The 25,173-nt window shown below is 34.6% G+C and overlaps 2 protein-coding genes across 2 annotated transcripts; one reads left to right on the forward strand and one right to left on the reverse strand.

Annotated features, from left to right (window-relative positions):
• Positions 1 to 6,233: 6,233 nt before the first annotated feature.
• LOC142353926 (neuronal acetylcholine receptor subunit alpha-10-like) lies at positions 6,234 to 13,858 on the forward strand. The gene is made up of 4 exons (XM_075406158.1): positions 6,234 to 6,404; positions 7,973 to 8,112; positions 9,960 to 10,090; positions 12,574 to 13,858. Exons 2-4 carry the CDS (start codon positions 8,017 to 8,019, stop codon positions 13,415 to 13,417), a joined length of 1,071 nt encoding a protein of 356 aa, XP_075262273.1. The 5' UTR covers positions 6,234 to 6,404; positions 7,973 to 8,016; the 3' UTR covers positions 13,418 to 13,858.
• Positions 13,859 to 15,913: 2,055 nt separating this feature from the next.
• Positions 15,914 to 24,997, reverse strand: LOC142353930 (uncharacterized). Its single transcript, XM_075406161.1, has 2 exons — positions 24,876 to 24,997; positions 15,914 to 18,861 (listed from the first exon to the last, which is right to left on the reverse strand). The coding sequence occupies exon 2, from the start codon at positions 18,845 to 18,847 to the stop codon at positions 16,694 to 16,696; it is 2,154 nt and encodes a 717-aa protein (XP_075262276.1). The 5' UTR covers positions 18,848 to 18,861; positions 24,876 to 24,997; the 3' UTR covers positions 15,914 to 16,693.
• Between the last annotated feature and the right edge of the window lie 176 nt (positions 24,998 to 25,173).

Consider the following 25,173-nt stretch of genomic DNA (forward strand, 5'->3'; position numbering starts at 1 on the left):
GATACATTTTTCTCAATTAATTAAGAGAAAACAGATAACATTCTCAACCGGTATCCGAAACAGGCCTCATAATGAACTGCAAAAAAACAAAACTCCTCATGTGGTTACAGTGTCGTAAGCACAGAACCTAGACCAAAAACACCAGCCGCATATTTTTTTTTGTTTTACAAGTCTATTAAAATCGTCTTTTTCTTGTCATTATATTCATTGTACTAGAGCTGAGAACTTCAAATTTCTGAAGCCATTAAACGTGTTTTTTGTTTTTGGTTCTCTACAATGATCAGCGATTTTCAGGTATCCTTCTATTCAATGCTTTTTATTTCTTTTTATCTCACTAACAAGCGCCAATGTAGTAACCAAAGCAAGAATTTTCATTTTTCGCCAAGAGTTCTAATCGCAGATAAGTTCTTTCCAAATTATTTCAGCGTCCCTTAATTTGTAATTGAGATCCGGTAAGCTGATAACTTAACAACACTAGTAGAAAAAAGTTACGAATTTTAAGAAACTGAAGCCGTCTCTGCCACAATCTAGCAAATCCTAATCTTCAGGAACTAGAAGCCACCAACAATCGTAATTTTTGTTGGCTAGTGGGCGAATAAGTAGATGAGCATGCAGATGCCCTGGCATATCTAACGTCAATCACAGAGAAAATGCGTGAAGCCCTAGTACTACACAATTTAGCACCAAGCCAACCCCGAGCATCCGGACAAAGATGCGTCCCTCCCCCTCCTCTTGGCAGACAAAGACGTTACCGTCCGTGGTGGTGGAGTTGGCTCAGACAAAATGGGCTGCGCTATCCTAAGCCTTATCGGTTTTTGCACAGAGTTTCCCAAAAGCGACAAAGAGTATTCGAAGAAGCATCCAGAGAATCAGTGATGCTTAAGATAGATTTGGGCAACTAACGACATTATCGAACAAAAAGGTGAACTGTCTTGAAACAACTTTTACTGTTTGGATTAATATCAAAACGAGTGAGGAAGTTAAAAATCAAAAATTTAACTCCTAAATGATGCGACAGACTTCAAAAAAATCAAGAAAAAAGGTGCCATAATTAAGCATTAAGACGTCTGCAACTTCGGGAAAGGAAAATTTACAGTTCAGTAGGATCTCTAGTTCAATAGTTATCTTGGTTAGGTAGCCTTCGAACAGAAATTGAAAACTTCAGAACGGTAGCATATACATTCCGAGTGTTCAAATTGAAAGTCAAACAGAACTGAGAATGAGACCATTTTTGAGATGCTCATTCCCACATTTTGAGATGCCCCACCTAATTTTTTTCTTTCTATGGCGCATGAAAACGAAAGTTGCCCTTTTCGAGGGTCAGTTGATAAAATTCCTGCATTTTTTCCCAGTTACTTGTTTGCAAAGTTATTTCGTTCAATCCTTAAAGAATAAATTTCAAAAATTCGTTTGGTGATCATGTTTTTCGTTATTTTTGAAATAGTTACCTTCTAAAAAATTGTATATAACGTTAACCATCCTTCACTTTACTTCATTTCTTTCCTACAAGGCAGTTTACCAACGTCACAAAGGTTTTCTCATGGCGCTTTTTGCCGACGTCGAACAACATTTTCTATGATGCATTTTGTTAGCGTCACAAAAATGATCTTTTCTGAATCACAAAATTGGATTATTTTTACGGAGGCAGTTATTGTTAATTTTTCTCTAACAACTGAGCCCATTGATTGCAACCATTAAATCCAATTTGATTAGACCTCTCGGGGCAACCTGAGACCCAGGTTTCCCGTAAATTATGTACGGAATAGCATCTGAGATTGTTTAAGTGCAAGTAAAACATCAGCTGAGACCTGCCCGAAATATGGGACTTGTTAATTAGAGGAATTTGATTTTGCACTCCATTATCAGTTAAAGCAATTCGAATGGGAGACCCAGCATATTTAGGACGCAGATACATTTTTCTCAATTAATTAAGAGAAAACAGATAACATTCTCAACCGGTATCCGAAACAGGCCTCATAATGAACTGCAAAAAAACAAAACTCCTCATGTGGTTACAGTGTCGTAAGCACAGAACCTAGACCAAAAACACCAGCCGCATATTTTTTTTTGTTTTACAAGTCTATTAAAATCGTCTTTTTCTTGTCATTATATTCATTGTACTAGAGCTGAGAACTTCAAATTTCTGAAGCCATTAAACGTGTTTTTTGTTTTTGGTTCTCTACAATGATCAGCGATTTTCAGGTATCCTTCTATTCAATGCTTTTTATTTCTTTTTATCTCACTAACAAGCGCCAATGTAGTAACCAAAGCAAGAATTTTCATTTTTCGCCAAGAGTTCTAATCGCAGATAAGTTCTTTCCAAATTATTTCAGCGTCCCTTAATTTGTAATTGAGATCCGGTAAGCTGATAACTTAACAACACTAGTAGAAAAAAGTTACGAATTTTAAGAAACTGAAGCCGTCTCTGCCACAATCTAGCAAATCCTAATCTTCAGGAACTAGAAGCCACCAACAATCGTAATTTTTGTTGGCTAGTGGGCGAATAAGTAGATGAGCATGCAGATGCCCTGGCATATCTAACGTCAATCACAGAGAAAATGCGTGAAGCCCTAGTACTACACAATTTAGCACCAAGCCAACCCCGAGCATCCGGAAAAAGATGCGTCCCTCCCCCTCCTCTTGGCAGACAAAGACGTTACCGTCCCTGGCGGTGGAGTTGGCTCAGACAGAATTGGCTGCGCTATCTTAGGCCTTATCGGTATTTGCACAGAGTTTCCCAAAAGCGACAAAGCGTATTCGAAGAAGCATCCAGAGAATCAGTGAAGTTAAAGATAGATTTGGGCAACTAACGACATTATCGAACAAAAAGGTGAACTTTGTCTTGAAACAACGTTTACTGTTTGAATTAGTATCAAAACGAGTGAGGAAGTTACAAATCAAAAATTTAACTCCTAAATGATGCGACAGACTTCAAAACAATCAAGAAAAAAGGCGCCATAATTAAGCATTAAGACGTCTGCAACTTCGGGAAAGGAAAATTTATAGTTCAATAGGATCTCTAGTTCAATAGTTATCTTGGTTAGGTAGCCTTCGAACAGAAATTGAAAACTTCAGAACGGTAGCATATATATTCCGATCATCCCTGTTGACGGTTTCTGTGACAATAACAAACGGATTCCCCTCATTTTTGCTCGTACCGGGAGAACATCTAGAAAAAACACTTGTCTCAGTACATTGATCTTTGTGAAATAACGATCAAATGTTAAATTTAGCAACCCCAACCAACAAACATTTGACTCGTTGCAAATTTAATTTACTTTGCGAAATCATGACCAACACCTCTAGACTAGTGGTGTAGATTGGCTTTCTTCTGAATCGAGAGAAATGGCTCTAGAAGTATTTGACGCCATTCTATTTCCTCTGTTACGATCACTTTCAGAAGATAAATTAGTCTTGATCTGGAAAACTAAGTTGAGGTTTCTTGGTATCTCTAACGCAATGCAAAGATAGCGCTGTTTAACGGCACAGACCGTAGTCAAGGTATAAAATCACGCTTTTATTCAAAACGTGAGCAAGTATCCCCCATGCTAAAACTGAGAAACAGTTGTTTCGCGACATTGCTTATTTATCGCGATTCTAATACGGTTTTCCAATATTACGATGGAGATGTTCAGTCCCTAGCAGTGCAAGAGAAGGTAATCAATATGGGATACAGCCGAAAGTTAATACTAGCAGCATCACCTTATTGCCACCCGCGTCGAGATGTCATCGCCTTTTTAGCGCATTAGTTCGTATGAAATGCGCTGAAAAGTGACAGTTTGTCAAGTTTTTGGCAGCAGAATCTTACATAATAAAACACTGAAACGCACTGAAACTTTGTAAGAATTGAATTCAATTTACAGTACATTTCTTCAGTAAGTTTAGTAGATTTTAACGCTTTTTAGCATTGATTTCTAAATTTTCTAACATTTCAACTGAGTGCATTTCTCTCTAAATTGTTTATGAATATAAAATCAATACAAATGGAAAGAGTTTCAGGAATCAGTGGAGCAGTGGATTAGGTTATGGCTACGTCACAGCAAAGCAGTTTTGGAGTCTTTGTCAACGCTAAGTATTTTGAAAGTCCAGTAGATTTCAGCGCATTTCTTTCAAAGTTTCAGCTTAATTAAGCGCATCATTATGTCATGTATTTGCATTTTAGCGCCTTTCTTACATAATTTTTCAGAAAATTTCTCAACCCGGGCAGCTCATCAACTCAAACCACTGTGATTCCACTGCATCTTTGTGAGCCCTTGCACTGGATTTACTCCTCGAGCTGATGGCTTACTATTTTTATTGAGTTAGTTGAACAGGAAGCTTGCTAAAAATTAATGTTTTTACATGTTTCTTTAAAGGGAGTAATGAAATAAGTTAACTTTTAATCCACGATGAAGTCCTTGACGAGCGACATAGACTTTGGTCGTAAAAAATGGAGTCCAAACTGAACAGATCGAAAGTCGGGTATGGTCCAGACCAAACAGACTCAAGGCCACACCCTGGGCAAACAAAACAGACTAATATTCTGGGCAAAATCGAACACACTATGAACACCCTGCGCATACTCAACATACCCATGGTTAGAGACCGAACAGGCCATGGTCTAGACGGAAACGACCCGAGGCCGTAGCCATAGCCAGATCAAATAGAAAATGGATCAGAATGTGTTTTTTTTTCAAAAACATGCGTTTAAAACTGCTTCCGATCAGACCACCCCGAACAAAATGACATCCGATCAAGACACTTTTCGCATGGTTTTGTGTGCTCGAGAATTTTCCAGGCTATTTAATTCGAGCGGGCAATGCTTCTATGAGCCCGATGATGGTCTTAACAAATGTCATTAAATGTGGGGACCTCGACCTTATCATTATATATTTTTTTAAATTGCTGGCACGTTGCTGACATGAATAGATGCATATGTCAAATCAAATCAGCGCCTTTAAGTCACTCCAAAGCCGGTCATCCAAGAAAAGATACAAATCTGTTGAATTTTTCAATGTTGGTCTTTATTTATTTCCTTCAAACCATCCATAGTAAACATTTTTATGACTCGAGTTAAAAACTTCAAAACAAGTTTGTTACGGTTCGTTGCTCTCTATCTACTATGACTCGCATGAATAATAAATCAAAAACGAATAAGATACTTCTAAGCATAATTTATGCAAAAACCTTTTGACTAGTAAAATGTCAAAGACTGCAAAAAATATACTTATAAGCAAAAGTTGAGTTGTAAAAAATGTTGGCACGTTTTGTCAAATTTGACGCACTCTCCTTTATTTTACACTCGAATGGACATTCAAAATTACTGTTTTACATGAAGAACTTACCAAGTGTACCAGAATTAATAAACGTCAAACCACTAATTAAGAGGTTGGTTATAAACGAGTTATAACAGATTCTTATTAACTAGCTCAGCAGTTTATCCGAGCAAAAAAACTAATTAAAAAATCTTCACTTTGATTCATGTGAAGCTAATATGAAGATTCAAAGATTTGTAGTTTGTTTTATCACGTTTTTGGCTCAATTTACTGGCGTTCTGTGCGTCAATGGTCACTCGTGCAAGTCCCAGGCGCAGCTTCTGGACGATTTAAAAGCCAACTCGACCATCAATGTCTTCCCGGTCAAAGATCCGACATCCTCAATTGACGCGGTTGCTTCCATTGATTTCCTGCATCTTCTCCACGTGGATATTTTACAGGGACTTGTTTCCGTTAATCCCACACCCCTCATAATCAATTTCTGGTACAAACACAATCGAAAAACTATAGTGATTATTTGAGAAATTTATGAGCAAGTTCAACTGTATCAAAAATCTTGAAGGAGTTTGAATTCATCTTAACATCAATGCCTTTAAGTTCTTCATATAGGGTGTTAAAAGTGTTTAAAATCAGAGCGAATTTTACTATTTATAAACATGTAAAGATCCCAATAATGAAAACGTTACCCCTGCCAACCTGTTACCTGGCATTATATTGGGAGCTCTATGTTAGAGTATCCACTCTAGTAAGTAAGCTGTGATCATAAGATGGAGCTTGAAATGATAGCTCAATATAAGAGAGCATAGTCTGGACCAGTTGGCTCAGTAGAGAGCACAGGATTGCAATCAATTGAGAGATTGTGGGGTCGCAACCCACAAAGGTCACAAACTTTACTCTCACTATAATGGTGTTGATATAGAATGAACAACGTTGCTCTAATACTCTAACTGGGTTATAACATCATCATAGGTAACTAGATTGGGAAACAGTACCTATTTATATAGCAACAAATCACAATTCGAGTGTGGGTGGCACTGCAGTGGGTGAATGAATTCGTTCACTGGAACTCTTCCGACTTTTGTGGAGTCACTCATGTCTTGTCAAGTGGGGACAAAAATTTGCTCTGGTTCCCGGATATAATTTTGCCAGGTTTGGATTTGTTCACTCACATGCAGACGATAAGAATTTTATCAAACCCTATCAATTTTTTTTGTCTCTATCGAAATTTCTTAGATGCCGTCTCAACTTTAATGTAACTATTTATTAGTGGACTTACAGTGTTTTATTAATTGGGGATTAATTCGCATCGCAAATTGTAACGGCTGCTCTCCTTGTGTTTCACAAAGAAAGTTTTACACCGCCCAGTTCGTTCTGAGTGGTTACAAAATCTGTCCGGATACTTCGTTTATGCAGTTCGCTTTTGTAACTGTGTATCCGCTCTGCTGTACTTACCGTTGCATTAACTATTTTAGTTCGTAACTATCCGCTGATCTTAGTTTTTTCAACTATCAATTTGAACTGGATTGCTACAGATCACACAATACGGGATCTCTTTATGTATACCAGTTCAATCCGATAGAAAAAACAAATCGAAGACAAAGATATATGTCTAAGACCTGTTTTTGCAAAAATATTTAAATTTAAACCTAAGTTGGCTTTTGTTGTTTGTACTCACAAGTTGAGAATACCAGAAGTTGGGGTTGTAACAGTTGAATTTCAGCTCCAATAATTCGTTGATGCAAGACACAGTAACAGAATTTACTGCTCAAGAATAATATTTTGAATACAAGACACAGTAACAATTTACTGCTCAGGAATATTTCTAGTTCAAGACACAGTAACACGTTATTTACTGCTCAAGACAATTTGTTTTGCAATATTTTGCTGAGTTATACTTTCAGCCGTTTTCTGCGGCTACTACGTTGAGTTCTGTGTGTTGCCTTTTGTTATTTCCCCTTTTTCTCTTTTTTCTCACGTGACAAACTGTAACTAGAACTAGAACTATAACTATAACTATTAAATGACTAAGACATCAGAAAGTGTTTTGTTTCTATTTTCCCCGCCTATGCAAGCTTGTTATTCCTTAAGCTCAGCTCCAACACAAATAAATGTTAATTTTTCTCTGTAATTTTAACTTAAGATTTAGCCCCCATTGCCCCCCCACACACACACACACAAAAAGCGATGTAAGAGTTTTGAGGGGAATTGGCTAAAATTCCCCCGATTACCCCCCCCCTTCCCCCCTAATCTTTCATCTTTTTTGGGGTAAAAATTCTACCCGGGAAGTTATTATCATTTTTGTTATTTCAAAAAGCATTATTTTTGAATTTCAAATTAAAGTAACAACTTGGTAAATATTACATGCTGTCAAATTATAAATCAAACAAGGCTTTATTTTAAAGAAGTCTTCGAACAAAACACTAATTTGTTTTTAATAATTGTAGCTTTAAACAATATAATTGGAAAACCTAACTGATCTCTGCTGGTTCTAAAACTGATGACAAATTAGATCAATATTTTCGGAGATTGAGGCAGTTCGCGATTTGATATGTTATCTACTTTAATTTAAAACTGTTTGTGTTCGTTGCAAGTCCAAAATGACAATTTGATTCGTTCATGATTTGAACTGATGAGAATTCTGCGTCTAACTAAGATTCCTTAAAGAGATATCTAACTAACTAAAATATATTATTTTGAACAGATTTTTTTTGCTACAGAGCTGGCGTCCAATGAGGAGATTTTGAAGTCGAGTTCAGCTCAGATGAGAATCACAGAGGATGGCCATTCGATGATTTGCAGATATGCTACTGTTTTTGTTACCTGTCAGATGGAATCGTGGAAGTTCCCTTACGATAAGGTACTTTTTGCACCCCACGAACAGGAAAAATTTTTTGATTGAGTCAGGGTTTTGTCAGCTAGTATTCTGTAAATTTTTCATTTTTGGAAGACATCGTGAAAATTTTCTGGAAATCATAAAAAGTCATACATTAAACTTAAAACTGTAATCCGAAAACGATAATGTCCTGCAAATGGTACCAAAGAATCCCAGTTAGAAATTACCCATACTTTGTCCTCTGATCCGATTGTTTTCATTCGTACACGTGGGATATATGATATGGATCATAGTGTGGGAGATTAGTAACAATACTTTTAGATTACAAACAATCGCGTTTTGGGAGGCTAAAATGAAGTAATCATAACTTCCCTACAATTGGTATAATTTCAAATTTGGGTAAAAAAAGCTCTGATCATATCAGCACTTCATTACGTGGTTTTTAGGTGAGTAGTCATATTCGCACTTGCCACTCGTTTTCTGGGGACACAAGCTAGCATGTTAATTTGGCTTGTGAGAAAATGCGGCATCTCAGAGATATCTTAAGTAATTAATATCGAATTTTGCAAAAGCAAGTTGTAAGCTAAGTGAAGATTCTTTACACTGAAAACACTAACTGTAAACAGTATTATTTATTTTGTTGAAAAAATGTAATTCTATAATTTAACAATTAAAAGGGTTGGGCTAAATTATCGTTTCAACGCGGAAAAAAGTATCAACATGCTAATTCCCATCTTAATTCAATCGAGCAATTTAATACGTACCGTTTGGCTGATTTGTTACCACATGGTATAACCAGGCAAAAAAATCGGTGCTTTAGTTTTTCCTCACCCTACGACTTCAATAACATGGGTCTAAAGACACAGTGTTAAAGATTTATGGTGTGCCCCAGACATCTGAGCATTTTTATCGTGTAAATTTCTTACAAAATTGTCTTATTAAAAACTTATACGATTATGCGTCGCCTAACTAAGACTTTGTAAGACAATTTATCAGGTCTGACACGATGAAATTTTTCATCAGATCTGATCAGATCTTGTACGATAAGAGTTCAATTTTGTCAGATATTACCCGATAAGCATTTTCTTTTATAAGATCTTACACCATAAAAGTTCTGCTTAACTAAAAAAGTTTATCGTGTAAGATCTTATAAGATCTTGCAAGCTAAACATTGGGGCTCATCTTTTGGATAAGATTCTTTATTAGATCTTATACGATGAATAATATTAAAGTATGGCATGTTCTTCGAATTGAAGACAATTCAGAGTTGTTTTCAAGCAGTAGCTAAAAAGCTACAGCATGCAACACTTAAGTGTCAGAGTAAAAAAGAGAAAATTATCTTATATTGTCTTTTGAGACTAGGCTGAACATCTTTTCCAAAGACCAAAATTATCTTGGACTCCTAAAATGAACCATAGTGCCTAGTTGAGACTCAGAATAAAACTGCCGTCAAAAAAATCAACAATTTTTTTGTTTCTTAATTGGTTAGTTGACCGATTATTTTTTACTTTAATGGGAACTTGACTACTTTATACGGCAAAATTGAAATCGTTCTGACATGTCTTATCAGATCTTACACGGTAAAAAATTTTGTCCTACGCGATTTTTTATCGTGTAAAATTTGATAAGATACATATCAGATCTTAAGAGATAACAATTCAGCAAAGTTGAATTATTATATTATAAGATCTGATAAGTATCTTATCAGATCTTACACGATTAAAGTTCACATTGGGCAGAATTGTTATCGTTTAAGACCAGGTAAGATCTTACACGATAAAAATAATTGATCAGCATCTCATCTTATCAGATCTTACACGATAAAAATTCCAGGGTCACCGGGGTGAGTTTGTATGTTGTCTCTCGTTTAGCATGAATGTAAGCTGAGTTTGAAGGCAGATGCGGACACAACAGACAAGTTGATGTTAAAAGCATCCAACCTCACTGGCAAGAGTTACATGAAGGGCGATGTCTGGGATATTCTATCATATGATAAGTACAAGTTAGTCACTTTCTTTTTGAATCCAGTCCCCTATGCACCCAAAAGAACGGTAAACCGAGGATATAAGCGAAAGATACAAGTTTAATCTAAAACCTAAATGACGGTCGAGAGATGGTCGTTATTTTTTGCGTGTTATTTTTATGTCATTCCTTAAATGTCTCTCCATTGCAGCCCACTCTTGCATGGCAATTTTAGTCAGGGGTGGTAATTCCTCAAAATTCCTCCCATTGCAGCCCAACTCTTAAATCATTTCACCCCCCCCCCCCCCAGACACCAAATTACCCCCTCACTCTTACATCAATTTACCCCCCCCCCCCCCCACTCTTACCACAAAATGGGAGGATTTTATGGAGGACATTCGCCTCGGGACAGCAACCATTTTACTTTAAAAGTTCAGTAACTTTTACTTAAACAGTGTAATTTGTACCTTACTTTTTTATCTTTAAGAAATGGTAATAATTAAGGCAATGTCAACGTAGAGAATTAAGACAGTGTCTCCTTAATTTTAAAAGTAATTTTAAGGTATTTTCAGGTCAGTAAAGATGTTTTTTTTCAGGTAAATTTCTAACTCTTCTAGTGTACAAGTAAAACGAAACTTGATAACTGTGATAAGCAATCATACTATAACATAGCAATGTGTTGTCCAGGCACTTGACAAGAAATTCACGGACAAACTTAGATTTTTACGTGCGTTTACAGCCAGAAAACCTTGCCAAAAGTTTTCACCAGCGAAGAATAACCCAGATGAAGAAAGGGCATGTCACTTTGTTATAAGTAAATATCAAACAAGAGCGAGATCAAAAAGCTGTGAACTTAAGTTTGAGTTATCGCGACTTTTGCTATACAGTTTTTATGAATGAAAAATGATGCATGAACGATATGTATGATCATATTTGAATGAAGTATGTATGGTAAATTAATTTTGGAAAAAAAGAAATGATAGCCAGTTAATTTAGTCAGCAACATATGAGCAGCTTTTCTTGCGTAAAAAAGAAAATTCAAAGTAGATAATAAATTGGCATGCACATTATGATGCCTTGTTTTATACAAACTTTGTAGACCAATAAATTAGGCCTATATCGAGTAATTGTTGGGAATTTTTAATTACCATATAAATTTTGCTTACCGTGGACTAAATCATAGGATGAGCCATTTTATTTCGCACAAAAAAGATTGTCTCATAAATTTTTACAAGCAAAAAGTCCACATTTATAAATATTTTTTTTTGCATTTTGCGTTCAATTAATAAATTAATGAGAAACAAAAGAAGATTAGAACTATGCTCTTGCTATGAATGCCTCACTCTGGTTAGAGTTATTCATTTAATGAGACGGATAGAAACAAAAAAATATCCTTCAGCTGTTTCAATTACTCTAATCCGAACTGGGGATATTTGTGCATTCAGTGGAATTTTGCGGCCAAAATTTGATTACCCGCGGATTCGTAGCACTTAATAGACTTTTTAAAAGTAATAATCCTTGTACATTTGCTCCTGTTTTTAGGCCTTCAAAGACAAAAATCCTGGACAATGTCAGGACAAAATAATCAATGCCAAATTACTCAATGTAACCAAATATCCATATTGTACCCAATATTCCATCTTAAGGTTGAAACTTACTGAACATTTTTTAACATTATGTTTATGGAGTGCATTTGGCCACGCTTCGCGGGCCATGACCATGCCTCAGTAGCCCGGGGGACTTGATATGAAACTATCACAACCAGGGGATCAAACTATCAGCCTTATTGTGAAAAACCTTGCTTGTATTACCGAGTGCTAATTTGTAATCGCATTATTGAACGAAAAGATCAAAGGGAATAAATTGGGTATTATGACGTCGGATATTTTGGCATTAGGCAATTTGTCATGCAACCTCCTGGACAATACATGCATAATTTTGCTAATTGTAACCATATTTTCAAAATGAAATGTAGTCAAATTATTTCAATAATGGCTAAATTTTAGAGGGTGTCTTAGCTGCTAATGATTTCCCAGCTTTTGGCACAAAAATTGATTTCTGCAATTAAATTTCCTTATAGATTTTTTTCCTATTTCAGGCTGGACTGCCTTCTCTTTGTCCGAGCAGTAACTCATTTTAGTAGGCAACAACAACGTTATGTTCTTGATTGTTCTGTTTTCTGCACAGCAAAAAACAGGCAGTTTTTAAACAAATTTCTGCCAAAAATGAAAAGCAACGCTTCAGCTGAGATACATCACCATTTGCAAAGTTTTCTCCGTCAAAAAATCAGTGGCATGTATTGTAAAAATGTTCATTTGTTATTTCAAGTTTTTCGAAATCTGTGAACTACTGTGCGGTAAAACCTGAGCAAAATACTGAGCAATTTTTTTTCCAAAAACCATTTGACGCCTGATGGAAACTTCCTCAAAAAATCTTGGAAACCTTGGGAGCACAGAAAAAAGTTATTATTCGTATTGTTATCTTTACCATTTCTTGGTGTTACAACCATTTTTTTCTATCCAGAGACGTGGACGTTGAGCAACTGTACAGCGGTACAAGTGCAAAGTACTCCAAAATAACATACACTCTCAGATTCCAGAGACAAGGAAACTTCATTTTCACAATCATATGTCTCCCTGGAACCCTCATCAACTTGCTATGCATCGCCGCTTTCTTCCTCCCCAATTCGAGCGGCGACAAAATTGGACTCACAGTCACTTTGTTCTTGGCACAGACTGTGAACTTGATGCTGTTTGCGGAGTATTTGCCCCCCGGGGGTAACGCCATACCCCTTGTCGGGCAATACCTGGTTTTGTCAATCATAATGACGGCTTTCAGTGTATCATACGCTGTGTACGACTCTCGAGTCGCAGAGTCCGAGGAGACCGAAGACGACAAAACCTCAAATGCCGAGAATCGCGAACATAAACTGTCCGACACCAACTCGAAATCCCGGGATGATTCGATGTTGTTCACACGAAGCAGGGCCTCTACCCCTGACCCATCCGGTGTTATCTCGCGATCCAGTCTCAATTTAAAGGACGATCCATCTTACCCGCCTCGAATGAGGTTCGGGTACATTTTCCCGTCCCGAAGCAACTCAATCAGCCCAAGTGAACCCCCCAACTATCTTTCGGCAACGGGGAAAGAGAACTCAGACGTTTCTTCCGTGTCATCCAAGGTCGCTGCCGACAACATTCAACTTGTGGACCGAATGTCCGAAAGGAACAGGGCTAAAATGTCGGGAAAAGGCGGGTTCTGGTGTGAGATTTCGCGACAAAGAAAGAACGATTTGGTCAGCTATATCTACGCGTTTGTCAACTTGACCAGCACTGTTGTTTATATTCTATGGCTATTCGTTGACTAAAAGCTGCTTATCATGAATACGGGTCAAATGTCGACGCTAAAAATTGAAAAAAATGTAAGAATTCCCGTTATAGCCCCCCCACCCCCCCACCCCCAGCTTACTGGTCACATAACCCATACCCCCATCATGGTAATTATACCATAATGAGGGCATAATTTTGTGGAGCTATAATGGGAAAGACCTCAGGATTGACCTTTAAAAAAGGTGAACCTTACGAAAATTCACCACTTTCACGGCATTTGCAGCCTCAAGTGACGCGCTTTTTGGGTTAATTTTTTTCCACAGCTATTCATTACAAATCATACATTATTTTCTCGACAAAACCTAGATTCGGAAACTGCATCAGAAATTATCACAACTTTGTTCATAAGTTTAATTTGTAATCATATATCTCTGACGGGTCGTTTGATCACCTGTATTAATAGCTGATGTTCCCTTTAATCGGGGTTTTAAAGATCTTTCTATTCTCATCATCACAAACTTGCGAAAAATGTTATTGTACCTGCTAACCACACGCGGATTATAATAACATTGTAGCTCAGTCCTGAATCATGGTTTTTCAAGACTGTAAATTTACTGTAAAGATAATTTGATCATGTTACTTTTTACTATCAGTTCTATGAAACAGTGTCGACTGATGCAACGTTTTACAATTGTAGTACCATGATTCAGTACTGGTTTAGCATGAAACTAAAGTCCGGGAGGTTTTGTGCCCCAATGAACGGTACACGTGGCCATTTTAATTAACATATAGCGTTATGAGCTGTCAAAGTTATTATTAAAGGTATTTTTATTGAAGATTATGTGTTCCTATTAAAGCTCCCCTGGCTTTAGAGGGTATGAAACGTAAACCCCCCCTAGTATGTTCGTACTTCAATGAGAGGCTATAATTTCGTCGGGTGGGGGAGTAGTTTTAATGGGAAAGACTTCTTAAAGTTACACTCCATGGGTGGAACTGACCTTTCTACTATTGTAATTACAAACATAACTGGTGTAAATCTGTCATATTATCTTGCTTTTCCAGTCTTTCGGGTAACACGAGAACTAAAAAAACTGTCTTCAAATTTATGAGTGAAACATAACTTGACGCGATCTTTCACAGGAAACCCCCAAAACCACAGTAGATAACGAGTTGATTTTGACACACCAGTGTAAGGAAAATAATAATTTTACACTTATAATGATGGAGCTCTAGAAACCTGAACAGGAAGTGGTCATTGTAGTTGTATTTAAATTACACCATCAAAAAGCTGCATATTTTTGTAATAACCTTACTTTCAAAGGTTTCCAAAGATCGGGATTCATCCGTAGCCAGAAAAATTGTTTCATTAGATGCATGTCACAAATTTTTGGCAACTACTTGTATGCAAATGACTATAATGTGTACATAATTACACAGAATTTTGTAAACGCAGTAACTAAGCAATGTAACCAAATTATTAAACCTCCAATATACTTTTCATCCAAATTCATACTTTTCATCCAGTATGATTTGTTCACCATCCTTCTCGCAGTTTTTGAAGTTTGTCATTCGTTTGTCCTTCTATTAGCTTTCGAAACAAATAAAAAACGAAACTGAATTACTTATGAGCCATTTTTTGAAAAAAAATAACTGTTTTAATATTTTTTGACATTTTTTCTCGTTACGAGCATTGAGCGGTACCGAACTAAAATTACTTCCAAAGAATATGACTGGCACTTTCAAGCGCCAACTTCTGTTAAATGCTGAAAGCGCTTCAATTTTGTGAAAGTGGCTTCCACAAAGCAATTAAAAGACTTAAAACGAAAAATAGGATCAAATAAATGTGAAAAGTATTTACTTGCCGCTCTTAGGACATTTCACAGAATTATAACATTTTTAATTCTTTTTCCGCTCAATTTTACAATTGAGTTTTTTAAGATTAACAAATTGAGGAATTATGCTGCAATTGATATGCGGGACAATTCTTTGCGGAACGCGCTTTTGTCAAACAAATGTTGCCGTGAAAAAATGCTTTCACTTTTCAACTTACAGTTTCAAAGTGAAAACACCGACAAGGTTTTCCATAGAAGGAACCGCTTTCTTGTCCCCAAAATTTGAAAATATGTTTCACACGCACAATGTATTAACATAGGAAAAGTGAAATCTAGTAATAAACGAATAATTTTACTCGAACATTTGTTACCGGTAGATTGTTTGTGACCTTTGAAAAAAAAACTGTTTTGAATTGATTGTCATATGGATAATTAAAATGAAGTGCAAACCCCCAATTTATAAAGAAGCAAAAGATCAAAAATGATTAGTGAGCAGCTTTCAATTGACAATTGATAATATATTCAGTTAAAAAGCATGTCAAAATTCATATAATGAAAACATTAGGCGAGAAAATTAAATTGTCTGTTTGTTTTCAGCCAGCAATTTAGATATCAAATGTGTCGCGGTGGTTAACTTATCTTGGACGGCCTATGCTTTTGTTGTTCTGCTAATGTGCTGTACAACAAGAATTAGTAAACCTACACATTGTGATCTGTGTGAAATTTATTTATTTACAGCAAAAATAGCAGATAAAAAAACAGACAACTATTTGCAGGTTTGATTTTTTTCCAAGATTTATGAAAAATAACAGGAAGAATATTAGATAAGATTCGAATTGTGAAAGTCAACATTTCCCAAATTGAGTCGCTTCTTGACTTCATTCCCAATTGTTTCCACTCCAACAAGCCCAAAATTGTCTTCAATTGTTTCCTGGCTGAACTTCCAATCTGTGAAATAGACATCATTCCTTTCCAGTTTAACCTTTTCATGCGCAATATATTTATTGATTTCCCATAGAAGATTTTCCTTATGCTCATCAAAAGTCTGATTATTTTCTTCCAGTTCTGCTTGAACTGTATCAATCACAGCCAAGCTTTGGTTGAAACATATCAGCACGTTTTTTGGGGAACCCGATTGAAAACTTCTTTCCGCGACTTTGCCAATCACTTGACAAGAATTTTGATCTAAGTTGCCGCCATATTTCAAAACAACAACAAAGAAATTGATCATTGACCCAAAGTCAGTGAAACATTTGCGATACTCTTTGGCAGCATCGAATCCTGGAAAATCAACAATGTAAATATTCGGCGGTACAGCAAAAAATTTTACTTCTGTAGTATGAGTTAACAAGCCGACTGGTTCGTTTTTGTTGCAAAGTGTGTTCACAAAAAGAGTTTTTCCCGCATTTTGGGGCCCGACAATGCCAATGAAAATATCATTTTCCAGGCATTTACGAATGGAGTGCAATTTAATTATGCGCATTATCGCGCGTAGCAACATCTGTTTACCAGAAGAAGCGACACAATTCCAGCCAGCGTTTGCAGAAAGTATTCCAAAAATTTGGTCTTCAGTCTTTCAGCAAAAATCTGGTAAACTGCGTTTTCCATCTCAGAATCCGTATCCTTCGAAGCCGGATTTTCGTCTTCCCGAAGTTGTTTTGCAAAGGCCTGCTTAACTTGATTTGATATGTAGCGCAAAACAGTGGAATAGTTACCATTTTGTCGGGCACTCGCGTCATGTTTGCGACCAATCGTCAAAGTACCTGCTTCAAAACTTTGACATTGCCAGTCAAAGTTAAGCAACCCAACGGACGAAATAGCACCTTCTAGAAAATTCTTGGTCGGATTGCTGGCTTCCAAGAGGAGAGGGTTTTTGAAGGCCTGAATAACTTGACCAACAAACTGACCAATATTCTGACTTTTTTGGTCACATTTCAGTTCTTTAACATCTGACGCGCGGAGCATTTCACGCACTGATTTTGTTAACTCATTTGATAAATTTTTAGTCTCTAAAGCCGAGCATCGGTCAAAAGCCATTTGTATGCAAGCTGAAACTGATTTTTCAGCTTTACTTTTCGACAAATCAAATTCTGCTTTGCCGAAAATTGTTTTTATGTAAACAATTCGCTGGATATTTTTGTCAACTATGTTCTCATGTTCGATTTTTGCGTCCAAGGATATCCCCGAAGGTTCGTTATTCAATTCTACGGTCTCAGAATTTTGATGGTCGAAGATTTTCACCACGCTCGTTTCTTTCTCTTTGGTCGTGAGTAAAATTTTGCATTCTAAAATGCAATCAGCTGTAATATTTTCACCTGAAATTGTTACTTTACAGTTTTTCTTACAACCATCGAAGTCATTATCTATAGCAACGTTACATATTTTTGGCTTGAAAATTGTGGTTTTTTGAAAAACATTTGAAACTTGCAAAAAATCTTCAGATAATAACAATTTGTAGTTGTCCAATTTATGAGCTGTTTTTCTGCTGCTAACGTGACTCTTTGAGTTTGACTTCGTGAGGCTTGTTTTTGTCAGCCATTCCAGTTTTTCGTCCCTTTGACGGCAATCGACAAACTTTGCGGAATCTTCTTCTGGGCTTAAAAATATGTAATTTCCTATTGGTTGGTAAGATTTGTTCGAAACCATAAATGAACCATCCGATCGATCCACGTTTTCTGCCATGAAGTTATTGAAAGGCCGGAAAGCCAGTCTTAAAAAGTGAAGCGGCGGCCGAATCATTAATCTCCATCGGGAACGTTTTAGATAATGTCTAACTCCTTGGCGAGCAATGTGGGCGAAAACAAGAGAGCCTGGGACAGGGTCGTTTTGGGCAACATAATGGAACATATCTGAATCGAACCTTAATTTCTCGTCTTCGATTATACTTTTTAGCTCCTCATCGCCGAACAAAGGCGCTGCGAAGGTGATGTTTTTTAGACCTCGGATACCTTCTAGAAAGGAGGTCTCTGAACTTGACTTTGCCTCTTTTAGAAGAGTGTACACAATCGCCGCAACTGCACCGCCTTGGGAATGGCCGCAGATTATGAACTGTTTTCCTTTCAAGTCTTTGCTGGACAGAATGGTTGACAATGGAATTGTTCTGGTTTTTTCCAGGAACCCTGAATGGAGGCTTCCGATATTTAACTTCTCCAAATCGAAGGCGAAGTTCTTTTCCCAATCGTATCCTGTTACACTGCCTCTAAACGCTAAATAAACGTTTGCATTTGTGTCTTCAGCTATGAGAAAATGGCAGTTTTTGTTTTCATGGACATCTAAACAGCCGAAAGAATGTCTTCGTTCATTTAGATATGACCAGGGATCTTCATTGTGGTATATAGCTTCGGACGCCAGCAAGGCATTTCTTACTATCTTTTTATTCGCAGCCAACCAAATTTCAGGGTCCGTTTCTGATTTAGTTGCGGTTGGTTCAAGCGTACCGGGTTCAAAGAAGCACTCATCGTGCGGGGTACCGGGTGAACAATTATCGTAATAAAAGGCAGAATTATTGTTTTGCTCTAATACTTTCAAAAATGGTAAGACAGGTTTTGCTGTATTTCCAAAAGATCCTTCCAACTTATTATCTGAATCGTCGTTGTGTAGAACATCGGAATTAACTAAGAAATCGCAATCGTTCATGTTATCAATCCACCCTAAAATTTAACATAATAATTTCAGCATACCATCAATTTTGAAAACAAAATTGAAAACAAAAAACAAAAAAAATTTACTGGTCTGCGCGCTACGTTCGTTTTGTACAAAGAATTATTGATCAAACGTTTTGGCGCAACTCAGAACTTCGAAAAACTACTACCGTCTATTTAGCTCAGATTTGAGTTCAACTATCACTGGTCCTGGAATAGTTGTTTCTTAAAAAAGAAACCGTCGGTGTGTTCAATTTCAAATCACAAGAAATCATGACAAAGCGGTTTATGTATCCAAATTCTCATGCTCTTATCCAGACTCTGTGAGTCTGATTTAATTAACTGAATCTCAATCAATGTCAACCAGTCTGTTGAATCTTTAACTTGAAACAAGGCGGCTCGTTAATGTGTGTTCGCACATGATGTTCCGACCCGAGCTCATCTACTTTTTTGACTTAATTGTCAACCAAAAGAAGAGATAACAAAAATAGATGTTTGACTTTAAAAAACACGTTAACAAACGTAAATACTAATTGAATTACATAATGCCATTACTCATTACAGCGCTCACGAGATCTACCAATAAAAAGACTACGAGAAAAAACATCAAACAACAAAATATGCAAAAATAAAATTTTCACGGCAAAAACTCAATATATAATTTTAAAAGCACCTAGTAACAACGTAAAAATGCAATCAGATAAAACCTTAACTCCACAAATTAAGTTTTTGCTAACTATACAACAGATGTATGTTTTTCATAATGAGGTTAGGTAAAAAGTTGACATAGAGAAAAAAAATGAGGTTAAAGTCAAAGATCAATCAACATTTCTTAAACCAAATAATTTCAAAAGTCTAAAAAAATCTTTACCTTTTTAATAAGATAATTCTTGATAAATTTACTAAAAAGTCAATATGAAACTAATGGGACCTGTCTTTGCTGAGACTAAGCCATAGGAATCAACTAAATACGCAGAAAATCTCAAAAAAACGAACAATTTACACAAAGACGCAAAAAATCTCAAAAAATTAAGAACAATAACATAAATTATTGAAGCCATTAAAATCATCAGCTATATCTGAATTTTATTTATTTTTATTTCAGTTTACATTTATACTCATTCAGCTAAATTTATACTAAAAGAGAAACGAAGTTCGTTCATTTGGGCCACATTTGAAAATCATTGGGATCTGTTATTACCTGAATAAGCTAAAAGAAGAGAAAAAGGAAACAAAAATACACCACTCACAATATTTTTTATGAAAATGCATAATGTCCACCAAACCAAACATCAGTTACGACATAATATTAGTAGACAAGTTGTTTTTTGAAATTCAAGGAATTGGAGTGGACTTCTCAATGACGAGAATAAGTTGACGAAAAGAACAAAAAACTGAGAGTTTGAAAAATCTTTGAAGATGTATAATATCATAATTTTCAAGACCATTGGCTTTAAACTGACTGCTTCGGGTAACATCACTCATTACAGGTTTATGGGCAACATGACAGGCAACATTAAAGGTTTATGAGACCGATCAGAATTTTACGGCTACCTAAAAAAAAGCAAAAACAGCAAATTAAGCGAGAAAAGTTTTAATGCCATTAGAGAATGAACTTTTCAGTATAAATTCTTCTATTTTCAATTAATTTTTTAACAGCAAGGTGATTGTTTCTATTGTTACAAAATGACTTGAAAAACAACAAATATAAACAAAGATATTAAAACCACGAAGTTTTTGAGAAAAGCCCTAGTATCAAAGACATTAAAATCAATTATTTTCAACGCAGTTAATTAAACACACTAAATTCTGCCTCGATAAAATAGCAAGCATAGGTTTCATTCATGTGACATCAATAACTCGCAAAGAAAAACACATCAAAATCACGAAATTTTTGAGAAAACCCATAGTATCAAAGTCATAAAATTCTACAGCTTTCAACGGAAGGCATTTAATACGATAAATTATGCCTAGATGATGTGACGACAAGGATGTTTGTCATTTAAAATTTATCAATAAGACATTACAACAAGTCATTGACTATGAAAACAACAACAAAAACAGGCAAAATCCAAAAGTTCGGCAGAAAATTGAGAGAAGAAAGTGTCGAAGCTATTTAAACCATAAGCTCTTTTCTCTGAAAACTTTTTCAACGATCCATTGAACGTCTTCACTAAGCCAATGGGCGCTATCATTATTAGGATAATGTAATACGATTTCAAAAGGAACCAAAATTACTAAAAAAAATCCAAAAATCATAAAAATTATGAAAACTCGTGCACCGAAGTAAAAAAAACCAGTAGTTAGAAGACAAAACCGCTAACTAGATAAATTGTTGTTGATGTAGAAAAAAACCGGTTCTGTCATTACCGAGACTGACTTACAATCCACGAAAATAAGCTTAAGATTGATTTATGTTCAAAAAAAATTCAAAAAAAAAATATTTTTAAAGTCTTAACAGCCTTTAATCAAAAAAGCTTTCATAGGAATTCAATGAATACGCTCAGCTATGCCACGATGCGAATACAAAGATGTTTATCATGCCTAGGTTATCATTAAGACATCGCAATTTGTCTTATGACTATGAAAAAAAAACAAATACAGGCAAAAACCAAAATTTCTTTAGAAAAATGGGAGAAGAAAATGTTGAAGCCATTTAAACCATACATTTTTCTCAGAAAGCTTTATCTATGATCCTTTGGACGTCTTTACTAAAGGAAGATGTAGCCATCAATATCAGGATGACGTGATAGGATTTCAAAATGAACCAATAAAACAAAATGTCCAAAAAATTTAAAAAAAAAATTTGAAATCTTGTGGCATTGAAGACGTATAACCAATAGTTATTTGATAAAGCCGCCAATGAGATTAACGTATGTTGCACTGGTATGGAAGTCAATCCTGTTTTACTGAGACGAACTTACAGTTCACAAAAATAAGTTTATGATTTACTAATTTTAAAAAAATTTGTGGACAGCTAATAGCTGTTAAGACTGAACATTTATTTTCAAAGTCTTAACAGCTATTAGCTGTCCACTCACAGCACTAGATGGTTCACCTATTGCTCATTAGCAAATCTATTACACCTTTAGTCAAAAAGTTTATGCCATTGGATTATAAAACTTCAGTAAAACCTCAAAAAATAAATCAAAATTTCATTTGAAATTACGAAATTTGAGATACGAATCCAAAAAAAACATGAGCGATCCCTTCGAAACAAATTTTTTGTTCATTGGGCTTCATTTGATTGTGAAAAAAGTTTGTCATTAACGGAACTTCGATATTAAAAGTGTCTAGTAGTCTCTAGGTGACTTGAAAAAACAAAAAAATTGCAAAGTTTTCTTAAAAAAAAGAGCTCCCAAAGCTAATTCGAATTTTTTGTTATATAATAAACTTCCCTCAAAGACTAGAACTAGTCTTTATTATCTCTTTTCGTCTATTAAAAACCTAAAATTGATTTACTTTTTGGCGTGAAATCTACTTTTGAATTAAATTTTTTGTAGAAAAAACGTTAATTCGAACGAAATTTACGGTAAAAGTGAACAAAAGTGAACCAAATATCCAGTGTTCACATGAAATTTTAAACCTCGATAACTCCTCAAAAAAACGAAATTCAAAAAAATCTCTTTATTTTTGAATTCTACTATGGACGAGCTTTTTAATGATACCACGCACATTTCTCTTCGATGAATATATCGGTCGGCCAAAATTCACGGAACAAAATAAAACCCATTTGAGTATATAGTTCCTCCCCCCCACAAGTGGGGTCGGAACAAAAAAGTCAAATAATTTATATTTGTCCACCTAGTTGTTATAAAAACCTTATAAATATATATTTATATATATATATATTTATATAAGGTTTTTATAAACAACTAGGTGAATAAATATAAAACATTTGCATTTTTTTTTGTTCAAGTTAACCCAATCGCCCTGACTTTGTTTGCAATCTTTTTGAGGCACATAACATTCATAAATATAATATCTAAATATATCTCATTCTTCGTAAACCTGAATTAGGACATTGTAAACTTAAACTTAAATAAAAGTTAGAAACCACAATACTGCGTTCTAATTAATATAAATTTTGATCCTCTTGAGTATTAGATTAATTGAAAGGCTTTCATTCTAAAACGGGATTATAGTTATGGGTTTTTGCACATGCAACCTGAGACTTATGCGTTGATAAAACTTGACGCATCAAGTCATTCTGGTAATCCTCTCCTGGTTCAAAATTTTCTTCATTTTAAATGAACTTTCGGGAAAAACTTCAAATCTTATTGACAGATAGCAAGCAAAAATTAAAAAGGAACAAATGACATTGGTGTTAAAGATGTTTTCTAAAAACATAAAATCTACCAAGATTGAAATCGACTATTTTTTTGTTGTCCTCTGAGCGTTAATCATGAAAAGATACAACCAAAGTCCTAACTGCATGATAACTCACCTAACTCAATCACTTCCCAGTGATCTTACACTTTTTAAGATGCCCTGGACAAAACTTTTTTAAAATGATTTTTATGTTTTTGGTTTCATCTGAAACACATATATTTACAAAATGTGATATATATATATATATAATATATATATATATATAATATATATATATATATATATATATATATATATATATAATATATATATATATATATATATATATATATATATATATATATATATATATATATATATATATATATATATATATATATTATATATATATATATATATATATATATATATATATATATATATATTATATATATATATATATATATATATATATATATATATATATATATACATATACATAATATATATATATATATGTATGTTTATATATATATATATATATATATATATAGATTTATATATATATATATATATATATATATATGTATATATATATATATATATATATATATATATATATATATATATATATATATATATAAATATGTATTTTATATATATATATATATAAATAAATATGTATTATATTTATATATATATATATATATATATATATTATATGTCTATCTATATATATATATATATATATATATATATATATATATATATATATATATATGTATATATATATATATATATATATATTTATATACATTCTTTGTTTTTCTTGTCAAATAGACAAAATGTGTTTGTTAACGAGAACATGCAGCCAATGCTTTAAAAACAGAAGTTTAAAAACTGAGCATTTTGCGTTTTGAAAGGCTTTGTAATGATTCAGAAATTGAAATTGTGTTGAAATTTAGTGCTGCTGACCAAACAAAACTCAACAACAAGCAGCAAGCACTTGAGGAACTGAAAAAGATTTAAAAAACGTATTTGGTCTGACAAACCTCAAGTTGTTTAAAAAGATAAAACAAGGAAAGCGTTTAATCTGAATTAATTCAGTTACTTGACTATTTTTCTAACTAATTTTATTTTGCAACCTTTCAAATTGTTTTGCTCTATTAAGGGAGCACTGTTTAATTATTTGAAGAGCATTTTTAATTTCAGTGGTAAAAACACTATAAATTGTTTTTTGATTTCTATTTTTAGGACTTTTTTTAATCTTACTTAAAGGTCACCTTGTTTTCTTTTGTTCCAGCAAAAACTATATTTAAGAGATTTTATAGAAATTAGCGAAATAATTGAGATGATTGAGTCTTAGGGCTGAAAAAAAAGTGTGATCCGCCTGCTGTACTTTATATTATGAGAACGCTGGATTACGTTTTTTTTGCTCTTGCTAGGCCAAGATTTGTCAAACAGCATTTGGAATCAAGATTTATGAAGAGTTTTACAAGAGGTGTCAAGAAATTTTCTTGGTTTACTTTGATAAAATCTTGTTAAGATGTCATCATGATTTACAAGAAATGTTGTTATTTCAAGTTCTTGCGGCAAGATGTTTTAATTTTTGCAAGCGATGTCAAGAGCATGCATGTATTATTAAGGTTTGTCAAGGTGCAATAATTGAATGGGTAGAGGCTTTGTGAATTTGCGTTGGATATTTCACTCACTGTTTCTTGGTTGCTTTGTTGACACTTCGTTGATGTTGTTGTTTTGCGAACTGTGCTATATGTTTTGTATTTTAATTCGCCAGATTTAGGGTTTAATTTTGATTGAGCGCGCTTCAATTGTTTCAGCGATTGATTATTTAGCCAGAGATGAATGTTTTCCAAACATAACATGTTTGCCAAAATTGCTTATTAATTGCACTGATTTTCAGTGTATCAGTTCATTTTTGTTTATGGTTATTTGTTTCGCCAAATGTTAGTTAAACAAACTTAGAAAAACAGAAATTTTAGTTAACTATTC

This window comes from Convolutriloba macropyga, chromosome 15 (genome assembly GCF_964194025.1).
Source record: "Convolutriloba macropyga chromosome 15, txConMacr16.3, whole genome shotgun sequence".
In the NCBI taxonomy this organism is placed as follows: Eukaryota; Metazoa; Xenacoelomorpha; order Acoela; family Convolutidae; genus Convolutriloba; species Convolutriloba macropyga.

Excerpts from the sequence above, each read along its gene's own strand:
- LOC142353926 (XM_075406158.1), top strand. The coding sequence starts at position 8,017 with ATGAGAATCACAGAGGATGGCCATTCGATGATTTGCAGATATGCTACT. Across the intron at positions 8,113-9,959 it reads GGAAGTTCCCTTACGATAAG|CATGAATGTAAGCTGAGTTT; the intron begins GTACTTTTTGCA and ends TCTCTCGTTTAG. Across the intron at positions 10,091-12,573 it reads CTATCATATGATAAGTACAA|AGACGTGGACGTTGAGCAAC; the intron begins GTTAGTCACTTT and ends TTTTCTATCCAG.
- LOC142353930 (XM_075406161.1), bottom strand. The coding sequence starts at position 18,847 with ATGAACGATTGCGATTTCTTAGTTAATTCCGATGTTCTACACAACGAC.